Genomic DNA, 22037 nt, shown 5'->3' with positions numbered 1-22037 from the left:
CTCGCAGAGACTCTGCTCCCTGCAAAGAGTGTGGAAGCTCTGACTGGGACATAGGAAGCGGTTCAACCTCGCAGGAGTCTGCTGAATGCCCAGGCAGGATAACAGGAAGCAGTTTAGGATCCATAATAGTAAGGTACTGAAAAAACTGCTTCTCTAATATGGTCTGGAAAGAAGCCAGCAAGGTGAGATCCGCGTCTGAAACCGAATCATCTGCCTTGGCTGGAGGTTCCCTCGAGGCAGTGTGAGTGTGTTTCGACTTAGTAGTCTTGGACACTTTAATCACCACCGGTGGAACCGACTGCTGAGCTATCTGACCTGAGGAAACAGGGGAAGATACAGCAGATGACATCGAAGCAAGAGCCGCTGCAAACGATGAAGGTTTGATGAGGCTCGAGGTGGAAGCAGGAGGCACAGAAGGAGCCTCGGTGGAAGTCTAGGGATCAGTCGGAGACTCCATCTCGAAGAGCTTGTCCACCAGAATGCAACGACGCTTGAAAGCACGAGGCTGAAGTGTTTGGCAAGGCAGGCACGACCTTGGATGATGTTTCTGCCCAAGGCACTTGAGGCAGCGTCTGTGAGGGTCCATAAGGGAGATCGCGCGCTGACACTTGCTACGCCTCTTAAAGCCTGTAGCAGGCCGGGACATAGGCCGAAAAATAGCCACCACAAAGTCGAAGCTCGCGAGCTGCGGCTGAGCAGCCCGTCCCGGAGAACTAAAGGAAATAAAGCAAAATAAAACAGTGATTCGTGAAGAAAATACACCAACCGCGGTTGAAGAGAAGGCAAAAAGTGAACGAAGTTGAACGCAGAGAGTCAAAGATGGACTTCTCGGCTCCGCAGAAAACTAAGAACTCAGGAGACGCGCCCTGTGCTGGGCGGGAAGGCACTCGCGCATGCGCGGTGCGGGCGACTCGAAACTTCGAGTTTCTTCAAGCAAGTCTGCTTGTGAGGCGTCCGCATCGGGGCTCCGTCGGATGACGTCACCCATATGTGAGAATAGGCTGCCTGCTTGTCCTGGGATAATTTAATTTCTGTCAGAGCTGAAAATCCAAGTTCGCAAAGATAAGAAGATCCAAACGGTAACAAAGCCTCGATTGCTTTGTTGTTCAAGTTAGGATAACTACTGCATAAAAAATAAAAATAAAATTACTTGCCATTAGTTTTCAAGGACCAAGAATGGTGCTTGTCTGGGTGGTTGTATCCTTACGCACACAGATGCTCATAACATTGACAGACTCTTGCGTACACGAAGTATATAATAATAATAATAAGTTTATATACCGCAGGACTGTGAAGTTCTATGCGGTTTACAATGATTAAAAAGATGCTACAAATTGAGTGGAACATACATAGTTAGAGATTAGTGGCTAATAGTTTAGGGATCAGATTTAAGGGAGAGATTGTGATGGGAGCGATTCTCCAGATTCGTTACCTAGGTACTTCAAGAACAGGTATGTTTTTAGATGTTTCCTAAATTCGCCATAGTTATTCGCGTGTATAATTAGTTTTTCCAGGTGTTTGCCCCATAAGGCTGCTTGATACGATAGAAGATGTCATCTATTCTAGTGTATACTTATGAAGGGAATTTTTTTTAAATACAATAAAATTCTGGAATCTCTTGTGGCACACTCGGAAATTCTGTGGCACAGTTTGAGAGACACTGTGTTAAAGATTCCCCCCCCCCCCCCCATGTGTTTCTGGGAAGTAAAGAGTCCCTTTTATTAAGTTGTGGCAAAAGAATGACCTTAGCTTGTCCTTGCACAGGTTTTCCCCAAGCGCTAAAGCCGATTTTGCTGCAGCCATAAAATGTCATTTTTGTATATTATAATTAATGGCCATATGTCAATGTCTGTACACGTTAAATACACATATAGGGATTACGAGAATATTGAAAATCTAAATAAATTGCAACTCAAAAAAAAACTGAGCATGATGTGCTTGGTTCACCATTAGTGCAGTCACAAGAGACGTAGGACCAATCTATAGGGAACTGTCACTGCGCACTAAATGTCCCCAATGCAAGTGCCAAATGACAGTGTCTCTGATGAATCAATATCACACTCCTCCTATGTAAAGATACAGAAAGTAAATGAAATGAGAACTTAACCCACCTTTTACAAAACCGTACAGCAGTTTTTAGCGCTGGCCACGGCGGGAACAGCTCCAACGCTCATAGAATTCCTATAAGTGCCGGAGCTGTTACCATCATGGCCGGCGCTAAAAACCATGCCACAGTTTTGTTAAAAGGAGGGGGCTGGGAGTTAATGAAGTCAACAGGTGCTCTGGCAACACGTGAAAAATATTCCTAATTGTCCAAAAGATGGTCTCCTCGCGACCCTGGGCGGCTCACTTTGCACTCCATTACCCCTTGTACAAAACGTAAGATTGTAAGCCCGGCTAGGGACAGAGATACTACCTGCGTGAACAGCACTGCGCACACCTAATAGCGCTATAGAACTTATTAATGGTAGTAATAGGTAGCCAGAGATAGCCAGCATCGAGCAGGTAACCAGAGACAGCCTCCCTTCTGCCTTGCTGCGCCGTATGCTTGGAACAAGCTGCCCCAATCCCTATGATGGGCTGTCTCTGGCAGTGTTCAAGGCCATTAAAAGCCCATAGTAATTTGGCAGTTACCACAAGATGGCAGTGTCCCACATACGCCATTTTAAGCTGTTAGGTGCGTGTTAGCACATCATGAATCTTAGTTAAACAGCCCTAGAGCCAGAGCTGTTCCCGTTAAGGACATTTATTAGACTGATCTTGTAAATCATTCGTAGACGTGAAAGGAGACAACGAAAGGCTGAAAACCAACATGACAATTAAAGCATCAGGACTAATCCATGCCGATAATTTCCAATTAATGCCTCATAAATGGTATTAACTGGAGTTAACTGAAAGTCAGGCGCTCAGAACAAAGGGCCAGATTCTATAAACAGCGCCTAAGCGCACCTACATTGTGGGCGCTGCTTGGCGCAGTTCTCAATCATCTGCTAGGTGCCATTTATAGAACCGTGCCTAAGTGAAATTAAGTGTCCCTAGGCATCCTAGACAAAAGCGCCACTCCATTGGTAACATAGTTAGATCAGCTTTTCACTTGCATAATTTGGCGGCGCCTTTGTCAAGACACCTAACGAAACCTAACTCAACCGCGCCTATTCTCTGCCCATCACCACGCCTACTTTTTAACATAGGGGCCCTTAGATGTGGAAGGGCACCTCCACTTCGATGTAGCTAAGCGTCCTAGGAGTTAAGTTCAGCATAGATCCCAAATGTAGGCGGCCGCAATTAAAGCGACTAATATAGGCGCTCTTTATATAATATGGGCCAAAGTGCTATGCTCCTTGTTGAATGACTGTAGATAAAAGTGGGCGTGGTCATGGGATGGATCTTGCCCATGTTCTTGGCTTGGAACGAGCTCCCGGTGCAGGTGATCGAGGCAAACAGCGTGCAAGAATTTAAGAGCAATTGGGATGCCCATGTGGGATCCCTTAGAGGGTTAAGCCAAGGGAACCTGTCACCAGGAGTGGGATCCCTAGGATAGGAGACTCGGGGGTGGGTCAGTAGAGTGGGCAGACCTGATGGGCTATGGCCCTTATCTGCCGTCATCTTCTATGTTTCTATGTTCTTGGCTTAGGCGCTGATGTGCGCACAAGTTGGCGCAGGCATCTAGGAGGACACCATCATAAATAGGGTGCGTCTAAAAGTTGGGATGCTTAGCGGCGCCAAGCGCAATTCTGTACAGTGCGCATAACTTTCACAGAATCGCGCTTGGTGGCCCATGATTCCGTGCCAATGTTTTTTTGCCAGTATATATAGTATGGGGCATCTTTACCTCATATTTGGAAATTGTATATCCAGTATTCCACCAAAATGTGTTTTTTAAGGTATCCACAGAAAAAAAAAGGAGTAAAGACCAGACCTTCCAAACCAAAGACTTTAATAACAGTGTGAGGTGGAATTTTTAAAAACAGACTCGACACAGACCGTTTCGACTACTGAGCCTGCATCAGGTGTCCTCCAATGGTCCACTCGACAAACATCCAAATATACAAGAAAGTGTAGCGTTTTAACATGAGAACCGAAGCTTTTAAATGCAGGCTTTTTAAGGTGTCTGCATTTTTCAAATTTCATAGTGTCATCTGGAAAGCAATCCAAATTAATATGTCAAATAGTTTGTAATTGTCTAAAAATCCTGAGGGGAAAAAAATGTATGGCCTTTAAAGCTAGTCAAAAAATATATTACATTTAATCCAATAAAAAAGGCATCAGCTTAACTTCCTGGAACTGGGAAACAGGTTACAAACCAGGTCCTGAAGCATTTTCCCTATCTGTCCCGGCGGACTTACAGACTATCTAATGTAGCTGGGGCAGTGGAGGATTAGGTAACTTGCTCAGAGTCAGAAGAAGCAGCGCAGGATTTGAACCTACAACATCAGGGCGCTGAGGCTGGAGCTCCAACCACCATGACCTACTCTCCTCAATTTGGCTTCTGTGCTCCATTACCCCAGGCACAAAACTTTGCTTTTGGTTTTATCACAGAAAGGTGGTATATCAGGAATCTTAATAAACAGAAACAATGAGGCCAATTTATCAGCATAACTCTCAAAATCAAAAACCTTTTGTAAATTGGGTCCATACAATAGTTAAGATTATGTTCTTGGTTCACGCAAGGCTAACAGCTAGCCTGCAATTCACATTTCAGGCATCCGGGGGAACTCTTCTTTGGTCTTTGGGAGGGTTGCACAGGCAGCTTTGAGAGCTCTTCTACTGGGCAATGAGGGGCAGTGCAGGCAGCAGCGAGAGCTCTTCTATTGGTCTATGAGGGGCAGTGCAGGCAGCTGAGAGAGTTCTATTGGTCTATGGGGGGAGTGCAAGCAGCTGGGAGAGTTCTATTGGTCAATGGGGGGGGGGGAACACAGGCCACTGCAAGAGCTCTTCTATTGGTTACAGAGGGAGCACCAACAGCTGGGAAATCTCTTCCATTGGTCAAGGGGGGGAGCACAGGCAGCTTAATAAGCTCTTCTATTGATCTATGGGGGAGTGCAAGCAGCTGGGAGAGTTCTACTGGTCAATGGGGTGAGCACAGGACGCTTTGAGAGCTCTTCTATTGGCCTATGGGAAGGGAAGCGCAGGCAGCTGGGAGAGTTCTCCTATTGGTCAATGGAGGGGAGCACAGACACCTTCACGAGCTCTTCTATTGGTCTATGGGGGAGCATAGGTAGCTGGGAGAGCTCTCCTATTGGTCACAGAGGGAGTACCGACAGCTGGGAAAGCTCTTCCATTGGTCTAAGGGGGGAGCACAGGTAGCTTCATGAGTTCTTCCATTGGTTAGAGATTGTGGAAGGTAACACTAACTACTGGGACAGCAGTCCTACTAGTCGGAGGATATAGGAAAGATCACCGACAACTGGGAACATTCTTTTATTCACAGAGTGTGGAAGGGTGTACAGGCATCTGGGATAACTTTTCTATTGTCTGAGGTCACAGAAAGTGAGCCCAAGTAACTGGACAAACTATACAACAGAGTAGAGAGTGTGCGATGGAACACAGACTTCTCATAGCTCTGCGAAAAGGATTGTGGAACGGAATGCACACAACTGGGAGAGGTCTTCTGATGATTAGAGGATGTGAACGAGCCTGAGCTCTCACATTGGACAGAACCTCTGGCTCTGCCATTTAGACACTCGGCCACAGGCTTCTATCACAGTGAGAGATGGGACCTGTTGGTTTAAGTTGTGCAAATATAATCAGAGACAAAAGGCCACCAAGAAAAACAGCAAAGTTTATTGATTTTTCTACAGATAAACAGGACCAAGTTTTTTTTAGAGGGAAGGGAAAGGAGCAGAGGGGACAGTAAAAGGAGACAGACAAGAGGTGAATAATGAATTCAGTGTTCAACTGCTCTGACTTCGAAACACAACTAATACACCTGGCTCTGTAATGGCATTTCGTGGCTCGAGCTAACGCCCTTCTCCACAGTCCAGGGGGAAGAAGACAACACCTGGGTTTCTTCAATGGAGAAGCCAAGTGGCTCCTGTAAAGGAGGTAGCCTGATGGGAGAAAAGCTGGGAGAATATGCAGAAGGCTGCTGAACGATATCCTCCCGATCCTTTAATGTTCCTCTTTTTAATTAATATTCAGTATGATAGAAAAATAGAAAAGAGACATTAGAATTCCATAAAGGTCAAAGGTCTACAGGATGAAGAGGCGCACTCTCCTCTGTTGGGGAAACTGGTGCTTCGAGGTGCTTGCGGCGCACATGACGCTGGAGTGTGTTGCGTTCACCGAAGCGCATGTGGCAGACTGCGCACTGGTAGGGCCGCTCCCCAGTGTGCACCCGCTGGTGATGGGTCAGCTCCCCGGCATCGCGGAAGCTACGCTGGCAAATGGGGCAGCGGTGGGGCTTGCTGCCCGCGTGGGTGTACTTGTGGCGTTCCAAGTGGGAGGTGCGCTTGAAGGCCTTGCCACACACCTGGCAGACGTGCGGCTTCTGCTCAGAGTGAGTGATGCTATGCCGCTGCAGATAGGACAGGTATGCAAAAACACGGGAGCACACAGGGCAACTGTACAACTTCCTGGGCGCTACCCGTGTCTCCATTAAGTGGCTGCCCACCTCGGTCCCCGATTCTAGTTCCTTCCTGTCCAAGGGCTTTGATTGGCGTACAAACACAGTATAGGGCAGCCCCTTGCTGTCAATTAGTAAGAATTTCCCAGACTGTTCCCCACATTCAGGAATTACTGGGGTCTGGGCAGTCAACCCTGCATTTTCTACTATACCTATTTCTCCCTCGTCTCCGCTGTCCTGTTGAGATTTTTCTTTGTAGAGTTTGGTGGGCTGTATCCCTCCTGTCTTTTGACTAATAAAACTTAGGTTGCTAGTGCTCTCACTTTTAACTATGCCCCGGCTCCTGGCAGATTTGTTCTCCTGTGGCATTTCAGAGGAGTGCCCATGAGATGAACGGACCATGCCGTCCTTTAACAGCAAGGTTTGCCTATTGACTTGGAAACTCTGGTAGGCCTCACCTGCGGAAACCCAGATTTTTTTGGCATTTTGGACTGCCAGTTTGCCCTCGGCGCGGTGAAACGGGCTCCCTACAGAAAGGGCAGAATTTCTAGGCTCACTTTGTTGGCCACCACCTTCTACAAAGAGGGCTGACTGGCTCGCAGCAGAATAGCCATTAAAGGTTTTCAGCAGGGCAGGGTGGCGGGAGATGGGTGGCGGACCATTGATGGCACCAGCTTTGGCTTCTAACCCCAACCTGACAGAGGGTGGCAGTGCACGTGAATTTGTTTTTTGGGGCAGACATCGCCACATTGGGGTTCTGACCTGACCTGACCAGCGTGTCACTTCCACATTTTGAGTCTTTCCAATAACTGTTCCTTTGGTAGCATCTCTATCCTGGTCGTATTTAGAAATGTTGACTTTTCTTCTTTGGGCCGGGGTGTCTGGGCTTTCTGCAGGTTGTTTCCTTGCACAATTAGCAGGGCAGGACAGGACACCAATGTGTTCCAATCCTGACTTCTTTGCACCCCAGTTTTGACTAACCCCACCAAATGTCATATATCTGGTCTGTGTCGGTATGCCATTTAGTTTCTCAGGGACCGCCACCATATGCATACGGGTCTTAGAATCTGCGGTCACCTTTGCTGTCATGTCAACGTCAGGCTTCACTTTCAAGCTCTCTGGAACAGGCACTGTTCTCTTACCAACTGCAAGTCTGTAATCCAATCTAACCTCCACGCCTTGGCTCTCCTGTTCCTGGCTGTCAAGATCCATTCAGGACAGACCAGAAAACTGTTGGTGTTTTCTGAACATTCAATGAACCTAGAATTTATAAACAAACAGAAATAATTTATTTAGTGAGGGAAAAAAATAGAAGGGCTTTTTCTAAAAAGAATCGATCTGTGTTTAGCTCATCCTTCAACATGAACACTTTCGAATTATTAGTCAACCTCAGGGAGTTGCTCCTTTCCTTTGCCCCAAACCTCACCCCCTATAAGTGTAACATTTCTTTCTCTTCTCCCTTTGAAAGATTCAAGATGGTAGGTTCTCTGCTGAAATCCTGGTTCTCCAGTCAGAATTTCTTTCAAAATAACTGTTCTCGGGGTACATCCTAGCTTGTAGAGCAATCTGCCTAGGATAGCTTCTTAATGCTTCACCTAAAATTAACAAACTATGAATGGTGTAATGGCCCATGTAGGCGAGAAGCACCAAAACCAGGAATATAACCTTTGCAAAAAGAAGCAACAATATAAGGCAGCAAGGGTGGTTCAAGGAGGAGGAACAATCAAAGTTGCAACCATAGAAATTTTATTGAAGCCAGACATGACTTGGCCAAGTTTCCTCAAAAGCCTTTGTCAAGAGCTGTCAAATTCTTCCACAAGTACTAAAAGGGCACAAATATTCACTTAATACAGTCTCACTGCTGGAAAACCACAGTGTCTCGAAGGGAGACCACCTTTGCTACTTTCACACTATGTAGGAGAGAAGCATGAACTTATCATACCCAAGGACCTCAAGATATCATGGAAGCTGATATGCACGGACGGGGAGAGGGACCTTGGGGTGATAGTGTCCGAAGATCTAAAGGCGAAAAAACAGTGTGACAAGGCAGTGGCTGCTGCCAGAAGGATTCTGGGCTGTATAAAGAGAGGCGTAGTCAGTAGAAGGAAGAAGGTGTTGATGCCCCTGTACAGGTCATTGGTGAGGCCCCACTTGGAGTATTGTGTTCAGTTTTGGAGACCGTATCTGGCGAAAGACGTAAGAAGACTTGAGGCGGTCCAGAGGAGGGCGACGAAAATGATAGGAGGCTTGCGCCAGAAGACGTATGAGGAGAGACTGGAAGCCCTGAATATGTATACCCTAGAGGAAAGGAGAGACAGGGGAGATATGATTCAGACGTTCAAATACTTAAAAGGTATTAACGTAGAACAAAATATTTTCCAGAGAAAGGAAAATGGTAAAATCAGAGGACATAATTTGAGGTTGAGGGGTGGTAGATTCAGGGGCAATGTTAGGAAATTCTACTTTACGGAGAGGGTGGTGGATGCCTGGAATGCGCTCCCGAGAGAGGTGGTGGAGAGGAAAACTGTGACTGAGTTCAAAGAAGCGTGGGATGAACACAGAAGATTTAGAATCAGAAAATAATATTAAAGATTGAACTAGGCCAGTTACTGGGCAGACTTGTACGGTCTGCGTCTGGGCATGGCCGTTTGGAGGAGGATGGGCAGGGGAGGGCTTCAATGGCTGGGAGGGTGTAGATGGGCTGGAGTAAGTCCTAACAGAGATTTCGGCAGTTGGAATCCAAGCACAGTACCGGGTAAAGCTTTGGATTCTCGCCCAGAAATGGCTAAGAAGAAAAAAAAAAAAAAAAATTTAAATTGAATCAGGTTGGGCAAACTGGATGAACCATTCGGGTCTTTATCTGCCGTCATCTACTATGTTACTATGTTACTATGGTATGTTTCGAAAATCTAGGCTACGTGAAAAAAAGAACACGTCCTACAATGTCAAAACAACAGAACAAAGGCCTGGAAATAATTTATTGATAATAACCCAAGATGATTGTGTTTTGACAAAATGCTACTGCATTTTCAAAATATCTCCGGCATTTGAGAAACCTCGGAGATCACTGGATGACATCTCTCTCCTATGAAGTCCTTAAGGGAGGATTTAAACGTACTGATTTTAGATTTAGTATCCAAGCTGGTTCCACTCGTTTATTCTATTTAAAATGTAGGCATCGGCTAAAATTTGGGGGCGCTTTGCCTTTTTGCTCTCACCTGCTCCTCTCCTACATTCCTCCCCGTTCCTACTATTATTATTAATTATTTCTAGAGTGCTACCAGACATTCGCAGCACTATACAGAGTCAAGATCGAAAGAGCTTACAATCCAAACAGACAAACAGGATGCCGGGGGGGGGGGGGGGGGGGAGAATACAATTAGGACAGACCAGCCTTGTTTTTCAAATAAGTCAGGGCACTGAGCAGTGGGGAGTAGGGTTATGGATTGAAAGCTATATCAAAAAGGTGGGTTTTCAATTTGCTTTTAAACAAGGCAAAGGGAAGGGGCGTGATGGACGAACTCAGGTAGTTTATTCCAGGCATATCCGGGGGCAGCTAGATGAAAAGAACAACGTCTGGAATTGGCAGTGGAAGAGAAGGGTACAGATAAAAAAACAGCTTATCCGAGGAACGTAGTCCTCAGGGAGATGTATAAGGGGAGATACTGAGGGGCTGTGGCAAGAACATACTTGTAGGTTAGTAACAGGAGTTTGAACTGTATGCGGAGGCGGATAGGGAGCCAGTGAAGTGATTTGAGAGGGTGTGAGGCGAGTGTAGCGAGGTTGGCTGTAGTTAATCTAATCTAATCTAATCTAAATCTTGGGTTTATATACCGCATCATCTCCGCAGATGGAGTTCGACACGGTTTACATGGTTAGGGAAGGAACGGAACTCCAGTGGAATTATATAAGTATGAGAGAAGAGAGGTTGGTGTGAGAGTGCCAGGAGCGGGACGGGGTTACGTTCTGGAGAAGAGCCAGGTCTTCAGATGCTTACGGAATGGTAGAAGGGGGCTCAAATTGCGGAGAGGGGAAGGGAGACTGTTCCAGAGCTGAGTGATTCTGAAAGGGAGGGAAGAGCCAAGTTTACCAACAAGGGAGATGCCTTTTAAGGAGGGGTAGGATAGTTTTAATTTTTGAGTGGATCTAGTGGAGGTTGGATTTGAGGAATTCCAGGATAGAGGGATAAAAGGAGGAAGGATACCGTGGAGGATCTTGAAGGTTAGGCAGGCACATTTAAAGTAGACCCTGGAAATAAATAGTTAAGTCATGCAACTGAGTTTTGTACAGATAGTAGGGGGGGGGGAGAGGCGGTTCAGCAGGAGACCTGTTGCAAGTAAATTGCAGTAGTCTAAGTGTGAGCTTACAAGAGTGTGGACAAGGGTCCGGGTAGTGTGCTGAGAGGAAGGAGTGAATTTTAGTGATGTGGCAGAGACAGAAGCGACGGGCTTTAGCAGTCTGTTGGATGTGGGTAGAAAATGAGAGGTCAGAGTCAAAGACGACTCCAAGGTCGCTAGCAGAGGAGACTGGAACGATAACTGTATTATTTACATTCCTACCTACAACCTCTTGTCACCCACTTTCTAGTCCTCTGACTTTCGTTCCAACGTGTCGACCACAATGGCAGCTCTGTGGCCTGACTCCAATTGTGGTTCTCGGACACTGGCTGCAGTATCTCCTCGTCCCCGGCGGTAGTTTATAGGCCTCACCTCCTTCTATAATGGTAGCCCCCTGGCTCCGGTGGTAGTACCTTGATTATAGAGACCATGCTGTGGCATCAACTCTTTAGAATCAGGTCTTTGAAATGACTCACTGGACGTAACATTATGTTCCCTCTAAGCTGAGCAGGTGTCCTCCAGCTGCATTGCTACCACTAGGGGGTGGAATATTTTCAGTCGCTAAGGACAGGTATGTTCCCTGGAGTCCTGCAGAACTTGCCTGTCCCTCACAATTGAAAAATGTGACAGTAAAACAGCACCCTCTATTGGTGAGACTGTGGGTGGAGGACTCCTGCTCAGCTTAGAGGGAACAGTAAAAAATCAGCCTTGGAATTGATCCTGGACATAGGTAACCAATTTTAAGCACCCAGGTAGATTAGAAAAAAACACATCAGCAATTTTCTATATGGCAGGGCCAATGTTCTGGAGGTTTTTTTTACCTCCTGATTTGCAAGCTACTAAGAATTCTGACTTATTTGAAAAATCATCAAGACTAAGGGGGGGGGGGAATTCATCAAGGGATGTGAACCGATTTAGTGCATGCTAATGGCAAAAGCATCTATGGCTCTTGGGCCTAAAAAGGGCTCAGGGGAGATATGAAAAAGGTCTATAAAATGCTAAGTGGAATGGAACAGGTAGACATGAATCACCTGTTTACTCTTTCCAAAAATACTTGGACTAGGGGGCATGCAATGAAGCTACAAAGTAGTACATTTAAAACAAACTGGAGAAAATATTTCTTCACTCAACATGTAATTAAACTCTGGAATTTGTTGCCAATGAATGTGGTAAAAGCAATTGGCTTAGCAGGGTTTAAAAAAAGGGTCAGATACATTTCTAAAACACAAGTCCATAAACCATTATTAAGACGGACTTTGGGAAATCTACTGCTTATTCCTAAGATAAGCAGCATAAAATCTGTTTTACTCCTTGGGATCTTGCCAGGTACTTGGAACCCGGGTTAGCCACTGTTGGGAACAGGATACTGGGCTTGATGGACCTTCGATCTGTCCCAGTATGGCAACTTTGTTCATATGTTCCTAAGGGTGTCTTACCATTAGTGCATGCTAAATTAGTTAGCGGCCCTGAATGAATTTCTCCCCTTTATTTGTTTAAACAGGCATTTGAAAGGAGATGATTTCAAGTTTTTTTAATATTTCTATTTTTAAACCACCTAATTGTAGATGGTTTATTCATTTTTAAAAGAAATCAAAACAATTAAATGTACTGTATTGTGATTTTGAAGATGCCTTGTTGCAGTTGTAGGCTGTTGGTAGATCACAGATCTTGCACTTTTGATGTCTTTTGATCGGTAAGAAGATCCTTATTCATTTTAATGTATTTTTATTTGTTAATTCTTTATGTTATGATGTAGGTCAGGATTTTTTAACACATTGTGTACGTTTTTGATGTAAGCCACCAAAAAGTGTAGATTGAGTAACATCATATATACAGTATTTTTAGATACATACAAAATACGTTTTCCAGTCTTGAACATACTGTAATAACATAACAATCCATGAACACTCTAGCTTAGGTTAGAAAGGAGAGAAATAATCTATAACATTTAACCTTTTACCTCTTCTTTCCTGGCAAATCCCTGGTAGAGATCTGGTAAAACCAAAAAAACTCTGTGGAGTGACGATGTTCCTAAATGGACTTTATTTGAAAGTATCAAAGTTCCAAAGGTACACTAAAATCATCCACATAAAATAATTCCATCCACATAAAAGTAAATCATCCACATAAGAGCCTTAAAGGACCTAGTCCGCTAGGGATACAGGACCCAACACGGTCCGCGTTTCGACAAAATGTCTTCTTCAGGGGTCCCTGGGGGTCCTATAAAGGTGTGTACGTGGGAAACAATTGTGTGGTGAACCAGAAGTGAGACACTGCTTGGTAAGCCAGAAGAAAACTGGAATGAATGAATATTCAACGCAATGAATATTGAGCTCCATTTTTATAAATATGTGTGGCATAAAATTGTAACTCCCACTCTTACAGAATCACCCCTTATAACCCCTCACCTCAGCCGCCCACCCCAGGACAGAACTTTCCAAATTATAGGTTGGGACCCACATTTGGGGGTCACAACCCAGATGAGTCCTCAGCATCATTATTCTGCATCTCTTGGAGGGGGGGGAGCATAATTTTATTTAGCTGCTATCATGAGCCAAAAAGACTGGCTACTATTTGGGTTTTTGCTGGGCACTAGTGACCTGGATTGTCCCACTGTGAAGATGGGCTAATGGGCTAGAAGGACCATTGGTCCAACCCAGTAAGCCTATTTTTACGTTCTTATGGAAAGCACTGCCACAAGATCTGACAATCGTTTTTTTAGCTGTTGGGACAGGCAAAAGAGTAGATTTTAAACTCCCCCCCCCCAGCACCAGTCTTCTGAGGCTGGAATTCCTGCCTGCTCAAATAGCAAACTTCATGGTTCATAGACAACCCCGTGAAAGACAAAGGCACGCGCCGACAAATGAGCGCAAGACGGAGGCGCGCGCCGAAGAAAATGACAGTTTTTAGGGGCTCCGACGGGGGGGTTTGTTGGGGAGTCCCTCCAGTTTATTTAATAGAGATCGCACCGGCGTTGTGGGGGGTTTGGGAGGTTGTAACCCTCCACATTTTACGGTAAACTTAACTTTTTCCCTAAAAACAGGGAAAAAGTGAAGTTTTCAGTAAAATATGGGGGGTTACAACCCCCCAAACCCCCCACAACGCGGCGCGATCTCTATTAAGTAAAGTGGGGGGGGTTCCCCCCCACGCCCCTCCCGTCGGAGCTGTAAAAACAGTAATTTTCTGCGGCGTGCGCCTCCGCGCTGCGTTCAATTGTCTGCGCTCACCTTTGTCCCGGTGCGCTTTTGACCTGACACCAAACTTCATTCTAACCTATATCCACTTATGCCATCTCTCTCAAATTTGCCTTTCATTTCACACACTGCTGGGACGGCATCAAGAAGAGAGCGAACAGAGAGAAGCAGTGCCCTAGTTCCTGATGAAGGTGGTTTAACCTTTGAAACGGAGCCCTGTTGGACTTAAAACAGCACATGGATCTTTTCTGATATATTTTTGACCTGCATATAAGCAGATAAGTGCTGTGCTCAGTTCGAGAAGTGGCCAGCATTCTTGTGTCTGTTATTTGAACTTTATTATTTATTATAGGCTCTTTATTCTGACCCTGATTTACCCTTCTATGGTGGGACAGCAGCAGTAGAGCTACAGCCTCTGCACCCTGAGGCTGTGGGTTCAAATCCCTCGCTGTTCCTTGTGACCCTGGGCAAGTCACTTAATCCCCTCATTACCCCCCAGGTACACTAGATGTCAGGAGTGGAGTGAACGTTTCTGCGCTAACCAGCTAGCACGTGTACATTAATGCACGCTAAGGCCTGGATTCTGTAACCAGTGCCGTTGTCGGCGCCTGCCTTAAAAGCAGCTGTCAATCACGAGATGGCGCCGGGGTTCAGAATCGCACCTCCGGCAACGGTAGGCACCAGCAATATAGGCCAGAGTCTTTGCAGGCCAACATTTCCGACGCCTACCTTTGATGTGAATCTCACCTCTGAAAGCGCTGTTGGCCGCCTTAATGCCACTTCCAGCGTTCGGCACGCCCACGGTGGCGTTAGGCGGCCTAAAACGCCTACGGAGGTGCAATTTTGGTGCCAATTTTTTTTAGGCGCAGGTAGGCATCTTGAAACTCAATTAAAAATGTAATTTACATAGCATTTTTTTTTTTTTACTGAGCTTGGGTGCCTACCAGCACCTAGAAAATCGGTGCCGGTTACAGAATCTGGGCCTAAGCGGTTAGTGCACAGTTAACACGTGTGGCGCAGTGGTTAGAGCTACAGCCTTAGCACCCTGAGGTTGTGGGTTCAAATCCCTCGCTGCTCTTTGTGACCCTGGGCAAGTCACTTAATCCCCTCATTGCCCCAGGTACACTAGATAGAGTTTGAGCCCACCAGGACAGATAAAGAAATATGATAAAGTACCTGAATGGAAACCACTTAGGATATAAGTGGTATATAAATAATAAAATAAATAGTCACTGATTGCACTTATCTTTTTTGCAACACGAAAGGTCCTGGGATGTTTCAGAGGTATATACCCTTTTGGGTGTACTAGTGTGGCGGCTGTGCATAGAGAGGCCTTGTGTTCCCGTGACAAGCTGAGAAGACTGAGGACTTTCCTTTCACTAACAAATTATTTCATTATTTTGTGATTTGTTGGTAGCTTTCCTTGAGTGGCTTCTACCACCATTACCACCACTGCCCCACCCAGTATAGGGTTGAGGGGAGATTTTTTTCCCAGTAAGCGTACTTTGCATTCTTCCTCATTGGGGTTCTTTTATAATTAAAACCTCCTCTCTCTTTGGCAGCATATTTAGAACAGGGCATGAACATTAAGGGGTCCTTTTATCAAGCTGCGGTAGGGGGGGTTTAACGCATGTTAAACCGCCTGCATTGAGCAGGCGTTAGTTGTTTGAAACGTCCGACGCGCTGACCCGCTAGTGCGGCTTGATATAAGGACCCCCTAAGTTTTAATACAGATAAGCTGAGTTTCCAACTGGGCACTGTGGAAGCCAGTATGCTCAGGTGAATGGGCCAACAATCTGACCCCCCTGGCACACCCTACAATAGAGGCTCTCAACCCAGCCTTCAGGACCTGCCTCATCAATCAGGTTTCCAGGATGTCCACAATTAATATTTATTTATAGGATTTATATTCTACACTGTCAGTTTCTAGGTGAATTACAGGATAGTAGTCAGGTATTTTTCCCTATCTGTCCTGGTAAGCTCACAATCTAACTGTACCTGGGGCAATGGCAAGTTAAAATGACTTGCCCAGGAGCAGGCTGGGATTGAACTCGCAGCAGCTCTAACCACTTGGCCACATACCCCACAAAACAGATTTGCTAGGCTGGAGGCAGCACATGCAAATTTCTCTGACACGTATTTCTCGAGGATATCCTGAAAACCGGACTGGCTAGGTATGTCCTGAGGTCAGAGTGTGGCGCAGTGGTTACAGCTCCAGCCTCCGCACCCTGAGGTTGTGGGTTCAAACCCACGCTACTCCTTGTGACCCTGAGCAAGTTACTTAATCCTCCCATTGCTCCAGGTACATTACATAGATTGTGAGCCCGCCAGGACTGACAGGGCAAAAATTCATGTAAACCAGGGGTGTCCAACCTTTTGGGCTTCCCTGGGCTGCATTGGCCGGAAAAAAATGTTTCTGGGGCCGCGCAAACTCTGCAGCACTCTGCAGCAAGACAGAGGAGGGAGCTGGCAAGATGGTAAACACCCGGGGGCAGCAGAGAAAAACACTGCAGCGCCCTCAACTGGGGCCGCACAAAATACTTCACGGGGCCGCAGGTTGGACACCCCTGATGTAAACTGTTCTGAGCTCCCCTGGGAGAACAGTATAGAAAAATAAATAAGGGTTGAGAACTCCTACACCTTCACGGGAGCTCAGTATAGAAAAGTGAATGAATAAAATAAGGGTTGAGAACTCCTACACCTTCACGGGAGCTCAGTATAGAAAAGTGAATGAATAAAATAAGGGTTGAGAACTCCTACACCTTCAGGGGAGCTCAGTATAGAAAAGTGAATGAATAAATAAGGGTTGAGAACTCCTACACCTTCAGGGGAGCTCAGTATAGAAAAGTGAATGAATAAATAAGGGTTGAGAACTACACCTTCAGGGGAGCTCAGTATAGAAAAGTGAATGAATAAAATAAGGGTTGAGAACTCCTACACCTTCACGGGAGCTCAGTATAGAAAAGTGAATGAATAAAATAAGGGTTGAGAACTCCTACACCTTCAGGGGAGCTCAGTATAGAAAAGTGAATGAATAAATAAGGGTTGAGAACTCCTACACCTTCACGGGAGCTCAGTATAGAAAAGTGAATGAATAAATAAGGGTTGAGAACTCCTACACCTTCACGGGAGCTCAGTATAGAAAAGTGAATGAATAAAATAAGGGTTGAGAACTCCTACACCTTCACGGGAGCTCAGTATAGAAAAGTGAATGAATAAAATAAGGGTTGAGAACTCCTACACCTTCAGGGGAGCTCAGTATAGAAAAGTGAATGAATAAATAAGGGTTGAGAACTCCTACACCTTCAGGGGAGCTCAGTATAGAAAAGTGAATGAATAAATAAGGGTTGAGAACTCCTACACCTTCAGGGGAGCTCAGTATAGAAAAGTGAATGAATAAATAAGGGTTGAGAACTCCTACACCTTCAGGGGAGCTCAGTATAGAAAAGTGAATGAATAAATAAGGGTTGAGAACTCCTACACCTTCAGGGGAGCTCAGAATAGAAAAGTGAATGAATAAATAAGGGTTGAGAACTCCTACACTTTCAGGGGAGCTCAGTATAGAAAAGTGAATGAATAAATAAGGGTTGAGAACTCCTACACCTTCAGGGGAGCTCAGTATAGAAAAGTGAATGAATAAATAAGGGTTGAGAACTCCTACACCTTCAGGGGAGCTCAGTATAGAAAAGTGAATGAATAAATAAGGGTTGAGAACTCCTACACCTTCAGGGGAGCTCAGTATAGAAAAGTGAATGAATAAATAAGGGTTGAGAACTCCTACACCTTCAGGGGAGCTCAGTATAGAAAAGTGAATGAATAAATAAGGGTTGAGAACTCCTACACTCTCAGGGGAGCTCAGTATAGAAAAGTGAATGAATAAATAAGGGTTGAGAACTCCTACACTCTCAGGGGAGCTCAGTATAGAAAAGTGAATGAATAAATAAGGGTTGAGAACTCCTACACCTTCAGGGGAGCTCAGTATAGAAAAGTGAATGAATAAATAAGGGTTGAGAATTCCTACCCTACATTCTTATGATTTACTAAATCTACAAGCCCCTTTTGGGGAAAAAGGAACTATGCTGAGTGGAAATCGTTATTCCTTCAAAAACAAACTAACAAAAATCCTCCAAGCCTGCAAAGTCTGGGCTAAAGTCACCATGAAAGGCATGCACTTTCAGGACCTATCTCTCTCTCACACACATATACACACATGTAACACACCCAGAGCAATGTTACAGGGTACGAGATCGGCTCAGCTATGCTCTGATTGAGATATTTACCATTCTGTCAGGCAGCAGTCTCTTCTCCGAGGGGGGTCTTCATCTCTCACCATCCCCTGGGTGCAAAGTCACAACATGTGCTGAAAAGTCTTGTGTTCATCTGCTCTCCCTCCCCCAACTTCCTTTTAAGCAATTAAAAATAATGTAGCCAGTAACTTGATGGAGAAAGTAGGGACTAATGCCCCCCACCCCGAAATCTGGCAATGTTGCTGTTTGGGCACCCAATCAGGCTTGCAGCAGGCTGAGGATCCCAAAAGTTGCTCATGCCATCTTGCAGGGCTTGGGTGCCCTTTCTCCTGGGCAGGCTGCTCTGCTTCTTTCTTACCCCTTGCTCTTGCAATGTGCTGGAGATCTGCTGCAGCCTAGATCCTGGGGTGTGCAGTGGTGGTGGTTGGGGGGGGGGATGCACCGGGAAGCTGCCCACCCTTGCTCCTTCCTGTTAGCAATCAGAGCCCCCAGACAGAGCAGGCAGTGTTGCAGAGAAAAGGCTCCGGCCTGCAATCGGAACCACAGAGAGCGGGGGATGGGCTACCTTTTGTTAGATTGCAGAGCGGGGGGGGGGGGGGGATCCAGCCCTGGTTTTACTCCCGCCTATTGCACGCACGAGCCTGGACTCCTGAGGTCTCAGAAACCCAGACAAAGCGGAGGAAGTGCTCCTCTCTGCGTGCAACTTGGTGGAAAACCAGGACTGGATCTCCATGCCCTTAAAAAAAATGGAACGGCCGGGCATCTGACTGGGTAAACTCACAGAGGTAGATTAAGGCAAGCCACAGAGAGATAGGGTGATGATGATCCAGTCCTGGATTTCTGACCTACCTGCTGCAATCGTTGCTGTGGGATGCGAGTTCAAAACCAGGCATGGACAGAAAATCTCTCACCTGACACTGGGTCACCGTCAGCATAGGGCTACCATATGGCTCCAAAAAAAGGAGGACAGATTGAACCATACGTCTGCAGCTCACCCCAGGTCCGCTGGGGGGGGGGGGTAGATTTAAATAGGGATGGGCACCCAGTTTAATTTTGTATTTTCACTTTCATTTCACATGCTCTTTCCAATAGATACGCATGCATGAACCATCGCGCATGCTTGCACATGCGTGTTCTCCCAGATTCTAAATATGACACCCAGATTTTCATGCCCAAATACAGCGGCGTACTGCGAGGGAGGTGCCGGCACCTCCGCTTCCCCACGCCATGCTTGCGCCCCCTGTACCTCTTTAAATTTTCGCCAGTGCGAGCAACTTCTCCAGCCTGCTGCGCGCACTGGCCTGGCTCCCCTCTGAAATCATGGGTCATGGGGCCAGGAAGTGATGTCAGAGGGAAAGCCAAGGCCAGCACAAGCAGCCAGAGAAACTACTAAACGGCGCCATTATCCCACACAACGGCACCGTTTTAGAGATTTGCGCCTTCGGCAAAAGTAGGCACTGGAAATGTAGGCCAGGGTTTTCAAGGCATACCTTTTTGGCGCCTGCCATTGACGTGAATCTCGTCTCTAAACTTACGATGTTAGCCACGCCTACAGTGGCATTAGGACCAGTAGGTACCTCCGGAGGTGTGATTCCAGAGCTGTCATTTTAGGTGCCAGCAGGTGCCATGTAATTTCTCTTTAGTTCCAGTTTTAAATGGCGTTTTGGATTTAGGCGCTGGTAGGGCATAGGGTTACCAGACATTCGGATTTCCCCGGACAGCTTTTCAAAACCCGGCACTTTGTCCAGGGTTTTAAAAGCTTCTGGCAACGAGCGACATCAGAACAGTATTCGTGCCTGCACAGAAGCAACAAAATGACATCGTGCGTATGCCATCCGATGTTGCTCGTGCAGGGTGAAGGGGTGGGACGGGGACACAGATCAGGATTTTTCATTTGGAGAATCTGGAAACCCTAGGTAGGGTAACTTATACACCTCTCCTTATACACTTCCCAGTGAACTCCTTTCCTCAGATAAGTCACCCTTAGCATTACCCTTCTCCTCCACTACCAATTCCAGACTCCGTTCCTTTCATCTAGCTGCCCCCTATGCCTGGAATAAATTACCTGAGTTTGTTCGTCAAGCCCCTTCCCTTGTTTAAAAGCAGACTGAAAACCCATCTTTTTTATATAGCTTTCAATCTTTAACCCTACTCCTCTGCCCTCCAACCCAGCCCGCTGATTAACCATTCCCCTTAACTCAGTGGTCTCAAACTCAACCCCTTTCCAGGCCCACATTTTGGATTTGTAGGTACTTGGAGGGCCTCAGAAAAAAAAGTTAATGTCTTATTAAAGAAATGACAATTTTTCATGAGGTAAAACTCTTTATAGTTTATAAATCTTTCCTTTTGTCTAAGTCTTAATAATAATAATAATATTGTAATTTATAGCTAAAGAGACACATGATAAGAAACTGTTTTATTTTACTTTTGTGGTTATAATAAACATACCGAGGGCCTCAAAATAGTATCTGGTGGGCCGCATGTGGCCCCCGGGCCGTGAATTTGAGACCACTGCCTTAACTGTATCCATGACATCCTGTTTGTCTGTCTTGCCTGTTTAGATTGTAAGCTCTTTCGAGCAGGGACTGTTTTCTTACACTTTGTGACTCTGTTTAGCGTTGCATGCGTCTCGTAGCGCTATAGAAATAATTAATAGTAGTAATAGTGGTGTTACAATACAGAGTTATTAATACTGGCATGATTACACCATAATCATAGAAACATAGAAAGATGACGGCAGAAAAGGGCTAAAGCCCATCAAGTCTGCCCACTCTACTGACCCATCCTCTTAAGTCTATGCCCTAATGACCAATTCCTCAGCTCGACCCTCGTAGGGATCCCACATAGGCATCCCATTTATTCTTAAAGTCTAGCATGCTGCTGGCCTCGATCACCTGCACTGGAAGCTTATTCCAACGGTCAACCACTCTTTCCGTGAAGAAAAACTTCCTGATGTCGCCTTGAAATTTCCCGCCCCTGAGTTTGAGCGGATGCCCTCTTGTGGCCGAGGATCCTTTGAGAACGAAGATATCATCTTCCACCTCGATACGTCCTGTGATGTATTTAAATGTCTCAATGTCTTTTTATGGACGTTTGGGATCCTTATATTCAGAATCTTTCACCAAAAATACGAAGTTTGGTTATTAATGATTTATTATGAAAATTAGGTTTAATAATCACATTCCAGTTATTTATTTTAATTATTTATTTTTGTCAACTTTCATCTAGGGTGAGGGATTTCATTTAGGGGAAGATAGTGGGTAGGGGATGGAATTAAGGGGGGTGTAGATAAGATTGAATTAATTCATATGGAAATTAAATTTGAAAGAATGATTTAAATTTGTATGAAGTATTATTGTAATTCTTATTGTATTGAATGTATTTTTGTATTATCCTATTGTACTGATTATTTGATTCTTTCAATAAAAATTGTTATACATAAATGTCTCAATCATGTCTCCCCTCTCCCTACGTTCCTCAAGAGTGTAGGACTGCAATTTGTTCAGTCTCTCTTCGTACGAGAGACCCTTGAGCCCCGGGATCATCTTGGTGGCCATCCGCTGAACCGATTCGACTCTGAGCACATCTTTACGGTAATGTGGCCTCAGAATTGCACACAGTATTCCAGATGAGGTCTCAGCATGGTTCTGTACAATCCATCATCCTACTTATGTTACTGATCATCCTACTTATA

At 45.5% G+C, this 22037-nt stretch overlaps 1 protein-coding gene across 2 annotated transcripts; it reads right to left on the bottom strand.

The window, feature by feature from the left end:
* Positions 1 to 4732: 4732 nt before the first annotated feature.
* LOC117368479 (zinc finger protein 420-like) lies at positions 4733 to 18913 on the bottom strand. Of its 2 annotated transcripts, none has more exons than XM_033962178.1 (2): positions 18702 to 18913; positions 4733 to 7825 (listed from the first exon to the last, which is right to left on the bottom strand). In XM_033962178.1, the coding sequence occupies exon 2, from the start codon at positions 7775 to 7777 to the stop codon at positions 6185 to 6187; it is 1593 nt and encodes a 530-aa protein (XP_033818069.1). In that variant the 5' UTR covers positions 7778 to 7825; positions 18702 to 18913; the 3' UTR covers positions 4733 to 6184. The 2 variants fall into 2 exon arrangements, with proteins under 2 accessions (XP_033818069.1, XP_033818068.1); XM_033962177.1 differs by having other exon boundaries at positions 18377 to 18912.
* Positions 18914 to 22037: the final 3124 nt, after the last annotated feature.

This window comes from Geotrypetes seraphini, chromosome 10, assembly GCF_902459505.1.
Source record: "Geotrypetes seraphini chromosome 10, aGeoSer1.1, whole genome shotgun sequence".
Classification (NCBI taxonomy): Eukaryota; Metazoa; Chordata; class Amphibia; order Gymnophiona; family Dermophiidae; genus Geotrypetes; species Geotrypetes seraphini.
The sequence above is the reverse complement of the archived record's forward strand: the minus strand, read 5'-3'. Positions and strand labels throughout refer to the sequence as shown.

Bases quoted from the DNA above. Each gene is read 5' to 3' on its own strand.
- LOC117368479 (XM_033962178.1), bottom strand. From the start codon at position 7,777: ATGGATCTTGACAGCCAGGAACAGGAGAGCCAAGGCGTGGAGGTTAGA.